Source organism: Schistocerca gregaria, chromosome 1 (genome assembly GCF_023897955.1).
Source record: "Schistocerca gregaria isolate iqSchGreg1 chromosome 1, iqSchGreg1.2, whole genome shotgun sequence".
NCBI classification, from domain to species: domain Eukaryota; kingdom Metazoa; phylum Arthropoda; class Insecta; order Orthoptera; family Acrididae; genus Schistocerca; species Schistocerca gregaria.
Genome location: NC_064920.1, coordinates 332,233,258 through 332,255,082, shown reverse-complemented (window position 1 = coordinate 332,255,082; position 21,825 = coordinate 332,233,258). Strand labels below are relative to the sequence as shown.

Here is a 21,825-nt window from a genome sequence, read left to right as displayed (position 1 = left end):
CTCTTGCAAATGGAGAGACCATCATGACACTTCTCAATTACATGCCCCACATTCCATGTGCCTTTAATGCTGTGGTTTTCACTGCTTCTGCCTTTATCACTGCTAGTTCTTCCACCTTCAGGAGCATTTTCCCATCCCAATGGCAAGAGAGTGCTCTGAACCTCTGTCTGCTCCTCCGCCCTCTTTGACAAGACCATTGGAAAAATGATGGCAACTTTTTATGCTGGATGCCTTGGCCAACATTACTAATTACTTTTATTCCAAATTTAACAAGTGGCGAGGTCTGAACCAGCAACTCTTGATGTTTTTGATTACTAGACATAGATGCTACCCCTAGATCACAGATAAATACCTCGGGAGTACAATTGCTGAAGTTGGGAGGCAGCTTGCATCTATTCTGCAGAACAGCACAGTACAGTACAGCATTTAGTTTGTGAGTTGTAGCCAGCTTCAGACAAGAAACAACTTATTTTTATTGATTATGTGTATTTTAGTTTAAATTCTTAAATTTCTTGAGGGTTTTTTTTGTGTGTATCTAGTAGCCACCCACAGTTCTATGTTTTAATTACTGTATAGTCCTAGTGTATAATTTCACCATCTTTAGTATGGTTTGTGACTGTGACTGCTGCATTTAGATGCAAGCTGAGTTGGTGTCCCTTCACTCACAGCTCCAGGCAGTGCTGGCTTAAATCTCAAAGCTTAAGGCTGTTGCCAACCAGCATCACCGTGTGGGGCCGAATATCGGCATCCATGGGATGTCTAGCACACTCGATGTATCCTCCAATCGGTCCACTATAGTGACTGCTCTGGTTCCTGACCCCATTGAGGTTGACCTTCCCCCCCCCCCCCCCCCAAAAATCACCTGTTATAGGGAGTGTAGTCATTTCAAGGTGCAGCAGGCAGTGAAAGTCCTTCGCGTGGGTAGGCCTTCCCCATCCATCTGACAAACACGTTTGAGGTGCTCCCTGTGGCTGAAGATCCTGAGCCAGATGCAATCACTTTTTCCATTTTACAGGAAACCTCTCAGCCCACAAGATTTAGCCTTTCCCAGGCACTGAGGTTAATGGTAGTTGGGAACACCAATGTTAAGTGTGTTGAGTGCACAATGGGGCCCCTCAGGGATTTGGCTGACAAGAAGGGGAAGAAATGGCTGCCAAGAAAGAGAAGTCCAGTGTGTGCATTCTGTGTACATACCAGGACTCGTTCCAGGTGTGGAATGGGTGTAGACTAGTTTGTGAATAAAGGTACAACTCACTATCTGTAGCATAATCGACAGGACAGACTGTGGGGCTTTGGTATAGAGCCTAGTGGATGGTCTGAACCAGAGGCTCAGTAGGTTCTACAACCAAGTAGGCTGCAGATTCTTCAACTTGTGCCATAGGGTGGTGCGTTTGTGCATTCTGTTTTAATGGTTTAGGGATCCACTACAAACTGGAGGTGGTTACATGGGCAGTGGGGGCTGCGTTGCACGGACTGCCTACATCACCACTTTTTTTTAAATATGTTAGATGGACCAGGGACAGTCAAGAAAGGGGTACCGTCTCAAAGGATGCAGACAAACACAGGAAAAGAGTAGACATAGCAACAGTCAGTATTGTAGCTGTAAACTCTCATAACCATGCTGGGAAACAATTAGAGGTCCAAGTGTTAATAGAGAGCATTGAAGCTCAAATTATTATAGGTGCAGAAACCTGACTAAGCCAGAGATAAACTCAGTCGAAATTATTGTGAAGGATCTAATGGTGTTCAGAAAATACAGGTAAAATATCATTGGTGGGGGAGTGTTAGTTGCTGTTAGTAGTAGTTCATCTTTTGGTGTAATTGAAGTAGTAGATTCAATTTCTGAACAGTTCAAAGAAAACTTGAGTCTTATTTCACCTTCACATTGTGACACCAATAGTAGTATCACCTATGACAATACCATTAAAGCCGAGTTACTAAACACAGTTTTCTGAAATTCCAGCATCAAACAAGACAAAGTAAATATTCAAGAATTTGAATCAAAAACAGCTGTCAACATGAGTAACTTAGAAGCAGATATTCTTGGTGTAGCGAAGCAGTTTAAATCACTTTAATACACTGGACTGTCGCTAAATCGGCCATTTCCCGCACATAAGGGTGCCGGATTGGTGCAAGTGTCGGATTGTTGAGTGTGTCTAAAATTTAGTATGAAGACAGAGAGACTGTACCTTATCAAATCAAAAGATGCATTCATTTTTACAGATATGCGACAGTAGTATGCTTTATCACACAATGGCTTTACAAGCATTTAATAGATCCCACCATTTTTCTGATTTTTTTCATAATGTACTCCAGGAAGAAGTCCCCAGCTTCAGCACTAGCAGTTTGAGATATCCTCATGTTCTCTCCTCCTATGTCTTCTTCTCTATCAGTTTCATTGTAACTTTCCTGTGAGCTTATAATTACCTCTTTTCCACTGGAGGTTGGTCATAAATAGTCGCTCGTCCAACAGTGTTGCCAATAACAATGGTTTTCCGTGAAAAACTTCAGTTCAGTTTATATCTAATTCAGAGTTTCCCTTTAGAAGCCATGATAATGATCCTTAACAAAAGTCACAATTTCAATATACAGGAGTATTGAACATTGTCATTAAATAACAACATTGTTGCAGACTAAATTTCTTTATTGTAGGTGTCATTTCAGGAAGAATGACTAGAAGCTGGAAGTGTGCTGGATTACTTAGAGGCCGGACTACTGAGGGATGTATTAGTGAGAGTTTAGTGTAAAACCAAGTCCAGATTGTATACCAATTAGTTTTCTCTCAGAGCATGTTGACGCAACAGATCTATACTTGACAACTGAATATAACCGCCCACTCAATGAAAGATCTACACCTAAAAGCTGGAACGTTGCACTGGTCACACTCATACTCAAGAAAGGAAATAATAATTCTGTGAATTAAAGACCCATATCACTGGCATCGATTTGTGGTAGAATTCTGGAAAACATACTGTGTTCAAACATTATAATTACCTTGAAGAATACAGTCTACTGACATACAGCCAACAAACATTCATTATTTTTGCCAAACACAACTAGCTATTTACTAACATGAAGTGTTGTGCACTGTCAAATGGGGTATATCGAATTGATTTCATATTTCTATATTACCAAAGAGAAGTCTAATAAACCTTCACATGTCTACAGACTGTCGTCTCAGCTGTATGACTGGATTTGTGATTTCCTGTCAGAAAGATCACAGTTCTTACAAATCAATGAAAGTAATTGAGTAAAACAAGTGATATCCGACATTCCCCAAGGAAGTGTTATAACCCCTCTGCTGTTCCTAATATAGGTCAACGATTTAGTGGACAATCTGTGTAGCCCTCTTAGATTGTTTGCAGATGATGCTGTCACTTATTGCGCCATAGTAACTTATCAGACCAAATGCAACCGCAAAATGACTTATACATGATATCTGTATGGTTCCAAAAGTGGCAACTGACTGTAAATAAGGAAAAGTATGTGGTCATACTCATGAGTAATAAAAGGAATCTGTTGAATTTCAGTTGCATGATAAATCAGACAAATCTAAATGCTGTCAATTCAAATGAATACCCTAAGATTACAATTATGAATAACTTAACTGGAATTATCCCTTAAAGAAGGCAAGCAAAAGACTGCATTTTATTGGCAGAAGCAGAACACTTACAAGGTGCAACAAATCTACTAAACAGACTGCTTACAGTACGCTTGTCTGTCCTCTGCTAAAATATTGCTTTGCAGTATGGGATCTTTACCAGACAAGCTGGGCAGAGAACACCGAGAAGTCCAAAGAAGGCTAGTTAACTCTGTATTATCATGAAGTAGTGAAGATAGTGTCATGGATATGATAAGTGAGCCAGAGAAACAATCATTAAAACAAAGGTGTTCTACATTGCTGAAAGATATTTTCACAAGATTTTGCTCACCAACTTTCTACCCTAAATTTGAAAGCATTTTACTGCTCCCAACCTACATAGCAAGAAATGATCATCAGAATTAAATAAGAGAAATGAGACCTAGTACAGAAAGATTGAAGTGTTTATTTTTCCATCTCCTTGTTTGAGAGTTGAACAGTAGTGAAATAGTCCGAAGGTTGGTTGATGGCACACCTGCCTGGCACTTAAGAGCAAATTGCAGAATAGTGATGTAGATGAAAGATAGAACATGTGCAAGTGACTTGAAGATGTGGAGCTCTGGAAGGACAGCAATATCAAACTTGAACTCCCTTTTGTGGTACACTAAAATCAGACTGAATATATATATATAGCATTTTTCCATAAGTTTAATTGACAGAACATACATACAAAACAGAGACTTTAGTCATCAATTATATATTCTCCTTCAATATTTAAAACAGTCTTCTCACTTCCACAAATACAGAAATCATGTGGTTTTGAGGCAAAGAACTCATCGAGTCATGTTCCGAGTACATTTTTATTGAGGCATGTTCCGAGTACATTTTTATTGAGAAAGGAAGTTCCTTGAAGGTTGTTTGACAGATAATGGAGGAGGTGAAATTCTGAGTGTGCAAGATCAGGCAAATAAGGTGGTTGTGCAATGATTTCCCAAACGAACTCCTTTATGGTGTTTTTTGGCAGCATAATGTGGGTAGGCATTATCGTGGAGTAGTACCACTTCACGCAGTATCCCTGATCGTTGTTCTTGGATTGCATCTGCAAGACATATCAGCTACTGGCAATAAATGTTAGCAGTGATTGTTACACCTTGGGGAAACAATTTGTAGTACACACCACCATCGCTGTTCCACCAGATGCAGAACATCATCTTTTGCGGACGTGCGCAAATCTTTGTACAGGGAGTTTCTGCTTTGTTTAGGCTCAACAATTCCTTTCTTTTCCTTATATTAGCGTAAAGACGGCACTTCTTATCACCAGTAACCACACAGGATAGAAATGGTAGGTGTTGTTCACAAGCTAATTGATGATGTGCGAGTAGAGATGCACATATGACCACCTGCTGGTTTCTGGGATTTTGGCTGGCGGTACCCATACACCCTGTTTCTGAACCTTTCCCGTTGTATTAAAATGTTGCACAATTGTTAAATGATCCCAGTTCATCACATTTTCCAGTTCTCAAGTACACTGAAATGGATCACTATGGATTAACGTGTTTAAACACTCTTCATCAAACCCCACAGGTCTTCCCCAATGTGGAGAGTCACTAACGTCAAAACGATCCTCCTTAAAATGAGAACACCATTTTCTTGCTGTGCTCTGTCCTCTGGCTTTATCTCCACCCATAGCACAAATTTTCATGGCTGCATCTGCTGCTGCCAACCATTTAGTGAACTATTAACAGAAGGTATGTCAGAAGTGGTCTGATTTCACCACTTGACACTCCATTTTTCTGCATCCACAGTCCACTTGCTATTTCCAAATGATGATTAATAAATAAACCCATACCAACCATCATACCAATATGCAGAACAAAAATGCTGTGAACTTATGCACCACTCTATTATAAAACCATTATTCAGCCTTTTACCTCATGTGGTTCAGAGTGCAGGATGATTATGGGGAAAGAGCTGAAAGAAAAGGAAGGCTGTACGAATAGAATTAAAAGACACTCAACAAATATCTCCCTTTCGGAACAGAGAACAGATAAAATGTATGGGAAATAATATACAAGGAAGATACCATACTATATTAAACAGAATACAGACAATTTTTTCGGCTTGTACACTTAATGAGAATTGGACACAAAAGAATACTCAAAAATGTATTTAAATACAGACCAACAAACAGAAGGCACAAAAGAAGAGTGCAACTTAAATTGATTCAAGGGATAGAAGAGAGTGGGACCAATAGAAATTCGGCTGTTGAAGACACACAAAATGGGTATTATGGAGACTGAAATGCAGGATGCACCAGGAGCTGATGGACTGTGGGATGCTGTTCTCTTGGACTGATGGGGAACCAAGTGACGCATCATTTCTACTCCCAAAACCACCACCACCACCACCACCACCACCACCCTATCATCCTTTCAAATACTTTACGCAGCATGCTAGCAAGGTCAATTGTTTAGTAACTGTCAATGGATTTTGAGCTTTTCCTAGCTTAAGAATGGAGTCCATGTTGTTATCTCCGCACTGCGAAGGGAGAACATCTTGTGGTCACATACAGTCGAAGATCCCAAGTACATGGAACTTTTGAGTGACATTCAGATGTTGGATCTTCTGATTGTGAACTGAATCAGGATCTGGAGCCATATCATCTGATGAGTCAAGAGCCTGAAGCAGTTTTCAGTCAGTGAAAACTTCATTATATAATTCAGGAGGGCAAAGGATAGGGGGTGCCATCAGCTTTCTTTAACGCATTCAAAATGTAGCTGGGTAAGAAGAGGTCGCTGATGCAGTAACAAAGATGGTCACAAGGTCATCAGCAACAACTGACACACTTGTAGATATACCGCCATGGAGGAGGAGACCCGGGACAGTTGTTGATCTTTGGTGGTGCAGAAGACTGAGATAGACACATAAGTTCCCACGGAGGAGATGTATCACTCACTGGATTTAATTATGAAGCGAGCCTTGGCACAGAGCCACTTAGAAGTGCAATGGCAGTCTGTGAAGGATGTCATTTGAGATGCTGTAGGGCTGTCTGATTACCCTGAAGAGCTTTTGCCAAATCTATGGTCCACCATGCCACTAGCTGGCAATGGAGGTGACCTGTAGGAAGGGGACTAGCAGCTCCAGTGCTGTGGGTAATCCAAATTGAGATGTTCCTCACAATTTTATCAAGGCAGTGTGACAAAGAGGGGGCATATGGTACACAGTGATGTAGACTTGCACACACTAGTTGGCTCTTTGAAGAGCCCGAAGTGATGAGTCGTACATCATGTAATGACAAGAAAGTGACAGGATCATCGGAAAATGTCACAGTCACAAAGACAGTCACTGATATAAGCAGGTGGGAGTACAGCACGAGAAGCGATACCCGAAGGCTGTGCTGATGTCACCATGAGGGGAAGGCCATATTGCCCCCATGATTAAGTTTGTTTATGCAACTGCCAGAGGTCGACGTCAAGGGTTGCTTTGTTTAAAAGAGTGGGAGGGGGGCGACCAAACTGCAAGGGCATTGGTCCCTTGTTCCCACTAAAATAATTACACAAGGGAAAGAAGAAAAGAAAGAAGATGTACAGCACAATAGCAGAAGAAAGGAAGAATCAGAAGAATGTCAGAAGGACAACTAACACTACTATGAGCAAAACAGGAAGAGAAAACCAGAGAGAGAGGCAAGAAACGGGTAGATGGGGTACAAACAAGAGAGGAGATGACCGTGGCTGGCCGACCACAAGAATAAAAAGGAAGAGCCAGCCACTCTGCGACACATTAAAATATACACCCTAAAAGAATTAGAGTGCAGAACACAAAAGGACGAAGGACATGCGCTAAAACTTATACAGAATGATAAAATCCACCGTCGCATGTAAAACGTAAAACTAAATTAGCGGATAAGGCATTGTCAACTAAAATTAATGTTAAAGAGTCCAGTAACTGAAGAGTCCATCGCAGGGCAGCCAAAGGAGGACAGCTCACCAAGACATGGGCCACTGTCAACTAGGCGCCACACTGACACTGAGGTGGGTGATGTCGAGGGAGTAAATATGCTATGTACTGCTGACGACCTGGCTACAGAAGCGTACAAGTCGATATCACTGGGAGTGGCTACAGACAATCATATTTTTTTCTAGGTTCAAAGTATGAGAGGTGATCTATGACCTTCAGTTTCTCAATAAGGGTAACAAACTTTAGAGATTGGTGAATGTGGTCATTCTCAAAACTGACAGACAGTGGTAGTACACAGGGCTGGCCACAGTTTCCAAAAATCGTGTGTACACTAGGAATACATATGCACAAAGCACTGGCATTTAAAGCACCATATCTGGGGGTGAGAAATGATTTTGACCTCCACAAAACCAAGGATGATTTCACCAATGTCAACTTTCCTGTCTGGGTGGCCTTTGTATAGTATGCACGAAGTGAATCCCTCGCAGAGTATCAGCTAGTTGCTTGGTTTTGTTTTCCTTTCATGCACAGGCACCTACTGTTTGGCATACATGGGGAGGTGATAGCTTGGGCATCAACAGTGGGATACAGGCATGGTCGGAGAGCTGCCATCATATGGTTACTTCATGCCCCCCCCCCCCCCCCCTCCCTCATACTTGGACTGCCCACCAGTTGGATATTGGGCACCCCCCTCCCCTCCCCATGTCCCACGTATTCTGCGAAAGAATTTTATGGAAGAGGAGAAAGGCAGCCCCAGATGTGTCGATCAAACATAAGTTAACTGAAATATGTAGTGTAAAACAAAGGGAATGAAGCGAGAAAAAGCCATAACTGACATCCTATGAGCAAGCTATGTTGTCATCAAGGAATCAGTGCTAGAGAAAAGTCTGAGAGAAGGTACCGTATTTACTCGAATCTAAGGCGCACCCAAATCTAAGCCGCACCTGAAAAATAAGACTCGAAATCAAGGAGAGGAAAAAAAAAAAAATCCTGAATCTAAGCCACACCTGAAATTTGAGGCTCGAAATTCAAGGGGAGAGAAAAATTATAGGCCGCTTCTCCAAATTGAAACAAAATTGGTCCATTGTAATATGAGACACAATTTAGGTTGAATGAATGACGATACAGCTACAGTAGTTTGGTTCGACCCTTCCTTTTCCACGTGCTTCGTCTGGTTTGAATTGATTGCTTATTTTTCTTTGATCCGATAAGCGAAGTTTTCTTTGTTATAGGTGTTTACGTTACTCTAAGCTGAAAATGCATTACTGTACAGTGTCATGCACTGTTTGTCGCATTCTGATAGTGCGTGTTTACGGCCTGTTGCCACTCGCGGCATGGCTTGCTTTTGTGCAAGCTACCGCCCCCCCCCCCCCCCTTAAAAAAAGAAAGAGAGAGAGAGAGAGAGAGAGAGAGAGAGAGAGAGAGAGAGAGAGAGAGAGAGAGGCATCGTCTCATTAACGAAACAATGGCAGGAAACTGCTATTTGTTGTTACTTACACTGCTGCTTTCTTTGATAATGATCAACAAGAACCAAATAATAGACTGTGTATGATAGAAAATGTTCTTAACGAGAGTTTCTCCCCCCCCCCCCCCCCACCCCCCCATTTGAAAACTTTGCACACGCCTCTTCAGTACATTACATTCTACACAGAAATTAGAGTAATCTTAGATTTAAAATTCTAGTCCAATGCCGTGCTTCATTTCTGACTGTATCACTATTAAGCATATGAATAATACGAATATAAACATGACATTATATATATATATATTCTTCCAAGTTTGCTGTTGTCTCGCTCTAGTTTCGTAGTTTATTAGGCAGACAGGATTTAAGTGAGATAGCAGCAAACATGAAACAATACATGGCAAAATGTTTATATGCGTATTATTCTTATGGTGACGAGAATACTGCATGCGATTCACAATTTATAAAAGTTCCTATTAGTAACCATCTCTTCTCACAGATAGGAAAAAATTCAGAACGTAGAGTTGGCCACATTGACAAACATCCCAAACAGTCTTGCCAGTCAGATTTTCGTAGTACATTGAAATGCTGCTACATTCGAAGATGAACAATACGGAATTTGTATTTACTTCGTTGGATAATGTATGAAAATGCAGTGGTCGAAACTCGGGGCGAAGAAAATAGCTTGTCTTCCACCTTGAGAGACCCCTGGGGGATGTGTCATGGGGGAAGGTATTAGTGGGGATGGTAGCCAAAAGGCCATTCATTTGGGTGAATAGCTGGTTGGTGGTCTTGCCCATATAAATTTCTGAGCAGACGTTACAGCAGGACGGGTAAATAATATGACTGCTTTCATAAGTGGCCCTGCCTCTGATGTGATAGGATATACCTGTGATGAGACTGAAGTAGGTTTCGCTTTGTAGGATCATCAGACTGGTCTTGTACCTCGGTCTTCTACCGAAGTGGCAAGGGACTCGAGATAGGTGTGCCACATGGATAGGCTAGCAAATTTCGTACATTGAGCAGGCCTGTTGACACATATGGCAAGATCTGTAACCCTGACAACTGTCACTTGTGCTGGCCATTCTAAGCAACACCTTGTGGACCAATGGAAAGTTTCAATGTTTGTCTAGCTTTCCATCTACTTTTCAATTTGTTGGGGACAGTTATAAAAGGCAAAGCTTCCATGACAGGTTGGCTTTAACATTGCTTGGCATGGTCCTACTGATGGTGGTACGGAAGAGAGGTTGGCATCTTCTGGCTGCACTCCTAAATGGTAGCATGATGTTCACCACATTACTATTAAAAGGCAACTCAACAACAGTTTTACAGTTATTGATAATGTGAAAAGATTACGTTAAAAAGAATGTGTCAAAACAAAAGTACAAATATCATACACTGCAATGCACAAATTACTTATTATGGAATCTTTCAGCTACAATGAGGATTAATTAGCAGAATAAAGGCACTCATATCAAAAGAAACTGAATTTTAATTGCTGTGCACTTCAAACAAAAAATTTTATTTACATTTTTTAGACTAGATATACTCGATTACCTTATATTCTCTACAGTTGTCTTTGTGACTGCACATATGTCTAGGCCTGCATCTTCACCATCTGCCAAACACTGTAGTTGTAACTCTGGGTCCACAATTTTTTGCAAGAACTCAGAATATAATGTTATCTGGTCATCTTTGGGAAGGAGAGATGCATAATAGGCTACAAGACAAGGCTGCTGCCATCCTATCAGCACCTAGATAAAGATAACAGTTCAGGGAAACTGGTTTCTTTCACACTGCTAGATGTAACATAAATCTTTGTATAATAAACTAGGCCCAATGATAGCTCTGAGGTTGGGGAGATGAGTATTTCCATATGAACTAGCATTACAGAAACAATAAGAGGTTTAAAATTTCCTTCCATCTGTAGCTCCTGTTCTGGTTATTTGACTTCTAAAGCTAACAGATGCAATCTTTTTCATTAATGGAAAATCTCATATTAAGATGTGGAACATATACTAACAAAGAGATAGAGGGGCTGGCCAGTAATTACCTCAGCTCAGTACAGCCGATAGATTCACAATACAGAACAGAAAATTTACATTCCTAGCTTTCGGAACTTTGTTCCTTCATCAGGGAGGAGGGAGGAGAGAGGGGAAAAAGGGAAAGTGGATTCAGTTACTCACAACCTAGGTTATGAAGCGAAAGGAAAGGAAAAGGAAAACAGGGAGGGTAGCAAGGATGGAGGCATGGTTGTCAGAGGGAAGCCAAAGATATTCTACTGTAAGTACTGTGCCAGCTTCAAACCAAAGATGATGCATACAGAAGTAAAGAGGTATATAGTATAAAGATGTAGGATGAAAAGATGCATGAATGGCTAAAGAGGAAAGGGAAAGAGGAGAAGACTGAAGAGTAAATGGGAGTGAGGTTGGTTAACATAGGTTCAGTCCAGGGGGATGGCGGGATGAAAGGATGTGTTGGAGTGCAAGTTCTCATCTCCGCAGTTCAGAGGGACTGGTGTTGGGTGGGAGAAGCCAAATGGCACATACGGTGTAGCAGGTTCCTAGGTCCTTAGAATTATGCTGGAGGGCATGCTCTGCTACTGGGTATTGGACATCTCCTAGGCGGACAGTTCGTCTGTGTCCGTTCATATGCTCAGCCAGTTTAGTTGTTGTCATACCAATGTAAAAGGCTGTGCAGTGCAGGCATGTGAGCTGATAAATGACATGTGTAGTTTCACACGTGGCCCTGCCTTGAATTGTGTATGTTTTACCAGTAGCGTGGCTGGAGTAGGTGGTTGTGGGGGGATGCATGGGGCAGGTTTTGCAGCGGAGTCAGTTACAGGGGTAGGAACCGCTGGGTAGAGAAGGTGATCTGGGAATATTGTAGGGTTTGACAAGGATGTTACGGTGGATGGGGGGGGGGGGGGGGGGGGGGGGGGGAGGAGGAGGGGTGCGACAAAAGGCAACTCTGGGTGGTGTGGGGAGAATATTGTCAAGGGATGATCTCATTTCAGGGCTTGACTTGAGAAAGTCATATCCCTGGCGGAGTAATTTGCAGATGTATTCAAGGCCAGGATAATATTGGGTGACAAGGGGGATGCTTCTGTGTGGTCTGGGGGTAGGAACAGTGTTGTTGGATGGGGAGGAATGTATTGCTCGGGAGACCTGTTTGTGGACAAGGTCTGCAGGATAGTTGCGGGAGAGGAAAGCACTGGTCAGGATATTGGTGTAATTGTTGAGAGATTCGTCACTGGAGCAGATACGTTTGCCACGAATACCTAGGCTGTAGGGAAGGGAGCGTTTGATGTGGAATGGATGGCAGCTATCAAAGTGAAGGTAATGTTGTTTGTGGGTTCGATGTGGACAGAGGTGTGAATGTGAGCTTTAACAAGAGAAATTCAGATTCAAAAAGGAGTTGAAGTTGCTTCACAACCTGGGTTGTGAGTAACTGAATTAACTTTCCCTTTTTTCCCCTATCTCCTGTCTGATGAAGGAACAAAGTTCCAAAAGCTAGGAATGTAAATTTTCTGTTCTGTATTGTGAATCTATCAGCTGTACTGAGCTGAGGTAAGTACTGGCCAGGCCCTCTATCTCTTTGTTAGTAGATGCAATCTTTTCTTCTTCATCCTACAGTGGAAAAGAAATGAGTTTTGAAAATCTCAATATGTGATTTTTTTATGTAACTGTATGGAGGAGTCACTAACAAATCTTCACAACAAAGCCCCACCACTGTACTTTTCAAAACAATTTCTACTGGGTACCCTACCCGCGCTCGCCTCTAACTGTCCAATTGAATTCTTTGAGTTCAGCTACATTGATTTATTAATACACCTGACTTGTTATAATTATTAGTTTATATGTACAGCACATTGGTGATATCAGAGTTATACAATGCTATATAAAAGGACAGACGTACAAAGGAAATATACAACCATTTCATTGCATGAATGCACGTACCAACAACACATAAAAATGAACGTATTCAAAACCTTAAACTATTATTAATTATATCACAACAGAAACAATGGAAAATCCAGGATGGAGTTCAACAACATTATGAGAAAGATAGTTGCTGTTCACCATTTAGCGGAGATGCTGACCCGCAGATAGGCACAGCAAAACGACTGTCACACATTAAGTTTTCAGCCAATAAGGCCTTTTTCACACAGAGATTAGATTAGATTAATACTTGTTCCATAGATCATGAATACGACACTTCGTAATGATGTGGAACGTGTTAGGTTAATGAAAGATGTCTGTAAAAGATATTGCATTACACAAAATATTGCATGACACTAATGTTTAAGCTAGTTTTTTCCCCTCCCTTAATTTATATCTAAAAATTCAGCCAATGAGTAGAAGGAGTTGTCATCTAAAAATTCTTTTAATTTATTTTTAAATGTTGGTTGACTATCTGTCAGGCTTTTGATGCTGTTTGGTAGGTGACCAAAGACTTTCGTGGGAGCATAATTTACCCCCTTCTGTGCCAAAGTCAGATTTAACCCTGCATAGTGAAGATCATCCTTTCTCCTGGTGTTACAGCTATGCACACTGCTATTACTTTTGAACTGGGCTGGATTATTAACAACAAATTTCATAAGTGAATATATATACTGTGAGGTTACTGTGAGGATCCCTAGATCCTTAAATAGGATGACTGTGGGTGGGCTCCAGCAATTATTCTGATTACACGTTTTTGAGCAATGAATACTTTTCTACTCAACGATAAATTACCCCAGAATATGATGCCATACGAAAGCAGTGAATGAAAGTAGGCATAGTAAACTAATTTACCGAGATTCTTATCACAAAAATTTGCAATAACCCTAATAGCATACGTAGCCAAACTCAGACGTTTCAGCAGACCATCAATGTGTTGCTTCCAGTTTAACCTCTCATCTATGGACACGGCTAAAATTTTTGAAAATTGTACCTTAGCTACAGACTTCTGTTCAAAGTCTATATTTATTACTGGAGTTGTGCCATTTACTGTACAGAACTGTATATACTGTGTTTTATCAAAATTTAAGGAGAGTCCGTTTGCTGAGAACCACTTAATAATTTTGTGAAAAACATCATTTACAATTACATCACTTAGTTCTTGGTTTTTGGATGTTATTACTATACTTGTATCATCAGCAAAAAGAACTAACTTTGCATCTTCATCAATATGGAATGGTAAGTCATTAATGTATATCAAGAACAGTAAAGGACCTAAGACCGAACCCTGTGGGACCCCGTACTTGATAGCCCCCCAGTTTGAGGAATCAGCTGTTGTATTAACATTACAGGAACCACTTATTTCAATTTTCTGCATTTTTCCAGTTAAGAATGAGTTAAACCATTTGTGCACTGCCCCCCTTAAACCATAATGATTTAGCTTATCTAAAAGAATTCCATGATTTACACAGTCAAAGGCCTTTGAGAGATAACAAAAAATACCAATGGGTGATGTCCGGTTATTCAGAGCATTTAATATTTGATCAGTGAAAGCGTATATAGCATTTTCTGTTGAAAAGCCTTTCTGAAAACCAAACTGACATTTTGTTAGTACTTTATTTTTACATATATGGGAGGCTACTCTTGAATACATTACTTTATCCAAAATTTTTGATAGAGCTGTCAGAAGAGAGATTGGGCGATAGTTGTTGACATCCGACGTATCCCCCTTTTTATGCAATGGTTTTACAATGGCATATTTCAGTCTATCGGGGAAAACACCCTGCTCCAAAGAGCTATTACATACGTGGCTGAGAATCCTACTTATCTGTGGGGAACAAGCTTTAAGTATCTTGCTGGAAATGCCATCAATTCCGTAAGAGCTTTTACTTTTCAGTGAGTTTATTATTTTACTGATTTCAGAGGGAGTGGTTGGTGGAAATACAGTTGTTTCAAACTGCACAGGTATGGCCTCTTCTAGTGAAGATCTAGATACTATTTTCTACACAACATTTAAAAAATGATTATTGAAAATATTTCCAATTTCAGATTGTTTGTTAGTACACTTGTCATTCAGTTTTATGGCACTAAAGTCTTCCTGTGCTCTTGATTGCCCTGTTTCCCTTTCAATAATATTCCAAATTGCTTTAATTGTATTATCAGAGTTACTGATCTCAGACATGATACACATGCTTCTGGACTTTTTAATAACTTTTCTTAGTACCGCACAATAGTTTTTATAATATTGAACAATTTCGGGGTCAGTACTCCCTCTTGCTGTTAGATACAGTTCTCTTTTACGGTTGCAAGATATTCTTATTCCTTTAGTTAGCCAAGGTTTTTTATATGTTTTCTTGGAATTATGATTCACTGTTTTCTTGGGAAAACAATTTTCAAATACCGTTAAAAATGTATCGTGAAATAGGTTATATTTCAAGTTTGCATCAGGTTCCTTATACACTTCATCCCAGTCTAGCTGCTTTAGGCTTCCCTACAGTTTGCAATATTTATATTGTTAATTGAACCCACTGCTTTGAAATTCTTATTTGATATACTGCATGGAGCTATGTCATGTACTGTAACTAACTGTGCACCATGATCTGAAAGACCATTCTTAACAGGATAAGCATTTATGTCCTTAAATTTATCTTGGTCTATAAAAAAGTTATCTATCAGTGTCCTGCTGTTCTTTGTTATTCGAGTAGGAAAATCAATGACGGAGCTCAAATTAAAAGAACTGAGTAATACTACAAGGTCATTCTTCCTATTACGCTCTTTCAGGGAATCAACATTGAAATCCCCACAAATGATAATTTGCTTCCCCCTGTCTGACAGATAGCACAACAAAACATCCAAGTTTTCTAGAAATAGCTGGAAATTCCCTGAGGGGGACCTATACACTGTTACAATTATGAAAGTGCCATAATTTAGTTTTAGTTCAGTGGCACATGCTTCCATATGCTGCTCTACACAAAATTTTTTAGTTTCTAAATTTTTTACACTGTGGAAGCTTCTGACATATATGGCAACTCCTCCTCTCATCATATTATCTCTACTTACATGTGCAGCTAATTTGTACCCGTTGATGCTAACCTTTTGCATATCAGTGACAATGTGATACTCAGACAGGCACAGTACATCTGTTACATTCTCAGTTTCTGTATCTTCTAAACAAAGCAGAAGCTCATCAATTTTATTCTTCAATCCCCCAATATTTTGATGAAATATACTAACATTATTTTTCACTTTACTTTTGTGAGTATCTTGAACTTTTTAAGATCTTTAGTATTTGCCTGGCTGAGTTTCCCACTGGACACTGGTCTTACACTAAAAAAGAGTTTCACCAGGAGATGTAATTCCTCCCCCCTTTAAATTTCCTGCTATCAGCCCAGCCAGTTTACCCTTCCCAGTTTACACACACACACACACACACACACACACACACACACACACACACACACACACACACACACACATATATATAATCTTAAAACAAAGATTCCAAGACTTACCAAGCGGGAAAGCGCCGGTAGATAGGCAACACCACACAACCACACACAGAATTTGAGCTTTCGCAAACGGCGGCTGCTTCGTCAGGAAAGAGGGAAGGAAAAGGAAAGATGAAATGATGTGGGTTTTAAGGGAGAGGGTAAGGAGTCATTCCAATCCCGGGAGCGGAAAGACTTACCTTAGGGGGAAAAAAGTATAGGTATATACTCGCGCACACACACAAACATACACATATGCATCCATACATACACAGACACAAGCAGACATATTTAAAGGCAAAGAGGAAGGGCAGAGATGTAAGTCGAGGCGTAAGTGTGGAGGCAAAGATGTTGTTGAAAGACAGGTGAGGTATGAGTGGCGGCAACTTGAAATTAGCGGAGATTGAGGCCTGGTGGATAACGAGAAGAGAGGATATATTGAAGGGCTAGTTCCCATCTCCGGAGTTCGGATAGGTTGGTGTTGGTGGGAAGTATCCAGATAACTCTGATGGTGTAACACTATGCCAAGATGTGCTGGCTGTGCACCAAGGCATGTTTAGCCACAGGGTGATCCTCATTACCAACAAACACTGTCTGCCTGTGTCCATTCATGCGAATGGACAGTTTGTTGCTGGTCATTCCCACATAGAAAGCGTCACAGTGTAGGCAGGGCAGTTGGTAACAGCATGCCACCCTCCACCTCAAAAAACTATCCAATCTCCTGGTTTCCCACCTCCGGAAAGGCAACTCACTCACCTTCCACAACCTTTCCAACAAACCTCAACCTCCTCTCATTGCACACAAACCCAGTCTCTCCCACCTACTCAATCTCCCACTTCCAGCTACACCCCCCCCCCCCCCCCCCCCCCCAACACCTCAAAATTCTAGTCAACACAATCTAGAACCACAACACCCCAATTCAGTAGTTAACCTTTCCTCCAAACCTCTCTCCCAATCCGAAACCTCTGTCCTATCCAAAGGCCTCACCTTCAGCCCCACTCCCAGGTTCAACCAAACTGCCCTTGTCAAAGATTTACTGTCCTACACTCGTAGTCTCTGCTGGAAATATCACTTTGCCACGAAGAAAAATAATCCTGATCCCACTCCTAATGATCCAACTCCCCAAGACACTATCCAAATTGAACCCTGCCTGGAACAGTTCCGTCCTCCATCACAGCGGGACCTACCTCCTCTTCTTCAAAATCACCCTCTCCAAACCTTCCAGGAATTTCTCACTTCCAGCCTTGCCTCTCAATCTTTCTTGAAAAACCTTAATCCTACTCCCAACATCACCACAGCCGAAGCCCAGGCTATCCGTGATCTGAAAGCTGACCGATCCATCATCATTCTTCCGGCTGACAAGGGTTCCACGACCGTGGTACTTGATCGTCGGGAGTATGTGGCTGAGGGACTGCGTCAGCTTTCAGACAACTCTGCATACAAAGTTTGCCAAGGTAATCCCATTCCTGATGTCCAGGTGGAACTTCAAGGAATCCTCAGAACCCTTGGCCCCCTACAAAACCTTTCACCTGACTCCATCAAACTCCTGACCCCACCGACACCTCGCACTCCTACCTTCTACCTACTTCCTAAAATTCACAAACCCAAACATCCTGGCCGCCCCATTGTAGCTGGTTACCAAGCCCCCACAGAACGTATCTCTGCCTACGTAAATCAACACCTTCAACCCATTACACGCAGTCTCCCATCCTTCATCAAAGACACGAACCACTTTCTGGAATGCCTGGAATCCTTACCCAGTCTGTTACCCCCGGAAACCATCCTTGTAACCACTGATGCCACTTCCCTATATACAAATATCCCGCACGTCCAGGGCCTCGCTGCAATGGAGCACTTCCTTTCACACCGATCACCTGCCACCCTACCCAAAACCTCTTTCCTCGTCACCTTAGCCAGCTTCATCCTGACCCACAATTTCTTCACTTTTGAAGGCCACACATACCAACAATTAAAGGGAACAGCCATGGGTACCAGGATGCCCCCCTCGTATGCCAACCTATTTATGGGTTGCTTAGAGGAAGCCTTCTTGGTTACCCAAGCCTGCCAACCCAAAGTTTGGTACAGATTTATTGATGACATCTTCATGATCTGGACTCACAGTGAAGAACAACTCCAGAATTTCCTCTCCAACCTCAACTCCTTTGGTTCCATCAGATTCACCTGGTCCTACACCAAATCCCATGCCACTTTCCTTGACGTTGACCTCCATCTGTCCAATGACCAGCTTCACACATCCGTCCACATCAAACCCACCAACAAGCAACAGTACCTCCATTATGACAGCTGCCACCCATTCCATATCAAACAGTCTCTTCCCTACAGCCTAGGCCCTCATGGCAAAAGAATCTGCTCCAGTCCTGAATCCCTGGACCATTACACCAACAACCTGAAAACAGCTTTCGCATCCCGCAACTACCCTCCCGACCTGGTACAGAAGCAGATAACCAGAGCCACTTCCTCATCCCCTCAAACCCAGAACCTCCCACAGAAGAACCCCAAAAGTGCCCCACTTGTGACAGGATACTTCCCGGGACTGGATCCGACTCTGAATGTGGCTCTCCAGCAGGGATACGACTTCCTAAAATCCTGCCCCGAAATGAGATCCATCCTTCATGAAATCCTCCCCGCTCCACCAAGAGTGTCTTTCCGCCGTCCACCTAACCTTCGTAACCTCTTGGTTCATCCCTACGAAAACCCCAAAGCACCTTCCCTACCCTCTGGCTCCTACCCTTGCAACCCCTCCCGGTGTAAAACCTGTCCTATGCACCCTCCAGTCCTGTAACCCGGAAGGTGTACACGATCAAAGGCAGAGGCACATGTGAAAGCACCCACGTGATTTAGCAACTGACCTGCCTACACTGTGACGCTTTCTATGTGGGAATGACCAGCAACAAACTGTCCATTCGCATGAATGGACACAGGCAGACAGTGTTTGTTGGTAATGAGGATCACCCTGTGGCTAAACATGCCTTGGTGCACAGCCAGCACATCTTGGCACAGTGTTACACCGTCAGGGTTATCTGGATACTTCCCACCAACACCAACCTATCTGAACTCCGGAGATGGGAACTAGCCCTTCAATATATCCTCTCTTCTCGTTATCCACCAGGCCTCAATCTCCGCTATATTCAAGTTGCCGCCACTCATACCTCACCTGTCTTTCAACATCATCTTTGCCTCCACACTTCCACCTCGACTTACATCTCTGCCCTTACTCTTTGCCTTTAAATATGTATGCTTGTGTCTGTGTATGTATGGATGCATTTGTGTGTGTGCGCGAGTATATACCTATCCTTTTTTCCCCCTAAGGTAAGTTTTCCGCTCCCAGGATTGGAATGACTCCTTACCCTCTCCCTTAAAATCCACATCCTTTCAACTTTCCTTTTCCTTCCCTCTTTCCTGATGAAGCAGCCACCGGTTGCGAAAGCTTAAATTCTGTGTGTGTGTTTGTGTTTTTTTATTCATTGTGCCTATCTACCAGCGCTTTCCCGCTTGGTAAGTCTTGGAATCTTTGTTTTTAAGTTATTTTTCCCATGTGGAAGTTTCTTTATATATATATATATATATATATATATATATATATATATATATATATATATATATATATATATATATATGTGTGTGTGTGTGTGTGTGTGTGTGTCTCTCTATGGTTCCAACACCTGTGTGTGTATTTTTACAATGCCCTTGTTGGCTGAAAGCTCACTTTCCGACAGTCTTTTTGTGGTGCCTATCTGTGACTCAGCATCTTCACTATATGCCGAGCAGCAACTATCCTTTTCATAATATTGTTATATTCCATATTAGGAATACTTATTTACAATTTTTTTTTCAGTCACACATTACACTTATGTTTTTTTTTATGTCAGTCAAGCAACTTACCTTTATATATTCCACAAGAACTAAGTCTCCAATATCATCACGTTTGGACACACCAGCCATCCTAAAGAAAAGTACAAGATGGGCAAGAAAGCGCAGAAACTGTGGGTCACAACTGGAAATCCAGCCACTTATTTTTTCCATCAGAAGTGCTATTTCATCCATTATAAGCATCTGTTGAACCACACACATTGGTTCATTTGCTGTCAGTTTAATACTTGGGTCTTCACTTGATGCCAACTCTGAAAAAATTTCTTTCACAGATTTCCTGAAAGAAACAAAAATGCATAATAAAATGTTATTAAATTCTTTTATATTTGCCAGACCAAGGCATAACACTCATAATCAGTCACATCTGAGACTGAGAATAAACGAACCAATTTTTGCATATCGGTGTAGTACCACAGAATATTTTGTCTACACTGAAGTAAAAACAAACATATTGTGCACATATTTATCAATCAATGTATATCAAATATAAAATCTTAATGCTAGTTGGAAACTATGTTGGTATAAAAATTATAAAACACAATGAGGATTTAAAATCTAATTATATCCTGTAAAAAGCCATGCCTATACAGCCATAATAAGGCGGATTATTTATCTTATCTCCACAGTATACAGATCATCCCTTTGTACATGTTATTACTGTTAAACACTAAACAGCCACATTTACTGGTTGTACCGGACACCACTGTTACATTAAGAAAACACTGCACTGGTCATCAGGGCAAAGAATTTCTTTGTACAGGTCTCTTGTTATGTCAAGAGACAATAACTAGATACATCTGCAGCATAAACATTCTATATACACACATCAAAAAAGTTTTGCCTAACCCAGTTCTCAGAACTCCTAATAATAGACGTTGAATGTGGATATTTTATCACAGACACATCCCTTTGACTGTTCAGAAATGTCACTAAACCCACCCAAAGATGTAAACAACCAGCAAGAGCAGCACCTATTACATAGAGGGGGCCTGACAGCCGATCAGTTCCAGCCATTCACCAGGAAGGATGTACATGACTCGTGTTCTCTGTAGTTCAACCGTGCCTAGATGGTCAGCACCGCAGTTCGATCGTGTCCGCATTGTTACTTTGAGCCAGGAAGGGCTCTCAACAAGGGAAGTGTCCAGACACCTCGAAGTGAACCAAAGCGATGTTATTCGGACATGGAGGAGATACAGAGACAGGATCTGTCGATGACATGCCTCGCTCAAGCCATTGAAGGGCTACTACTGCAGTGGATGACCACTACCTACAGATTATGCTTTTCGTGCAGCCACAGAACGTCATGTTACGACTCAAACTGTGCGCAATAGGCTACATGATGCGCAACTGCATTCCTGACGTCCTTCTTTGCAACCATGACACCATGCAGTGCGGTAAAGATGGGCCCAACAAAAATACACCGAATGGACATCACGTTCTCTCCACTGATGAGTGTCGCATATGCCTGCATATGGAAGGCAGCATAATGGCTGTACGATACATGAA

The 21,825-nt window shown here is 41.5% G+C and overlaps 1 protein-coding gene across 2 annotated transcripts in view; it reads right to left on the bottom strand.

The window, feature by feature from the left end:
- LOC126344146 (nuclear pore complex protein Nup107-like) overlaps positions 1-21,825 on the bottom strand; it is a 217,617-nt gene that overhangs the window by 30,851 nt on the left and 164,941 nt on the right. For both annotated transcript variants that reach the window (XM_050001997.1, XM_050001998.1), the window contains 2 exons: positions 20,332-20,596; positions 10,557-10,753 (listed from right to left, as the gene is read on the bottom strand). In XM_050001997.1, the coding sequence (XP_049857954.1) occupies positions 10,557-10,753; positions 20,332-20,596 (462 nt within the window). The remainder of the gene's footprint in view (positions 1-10,556; positions 10,754-20,331; positions 20,597-21,825) is intronic.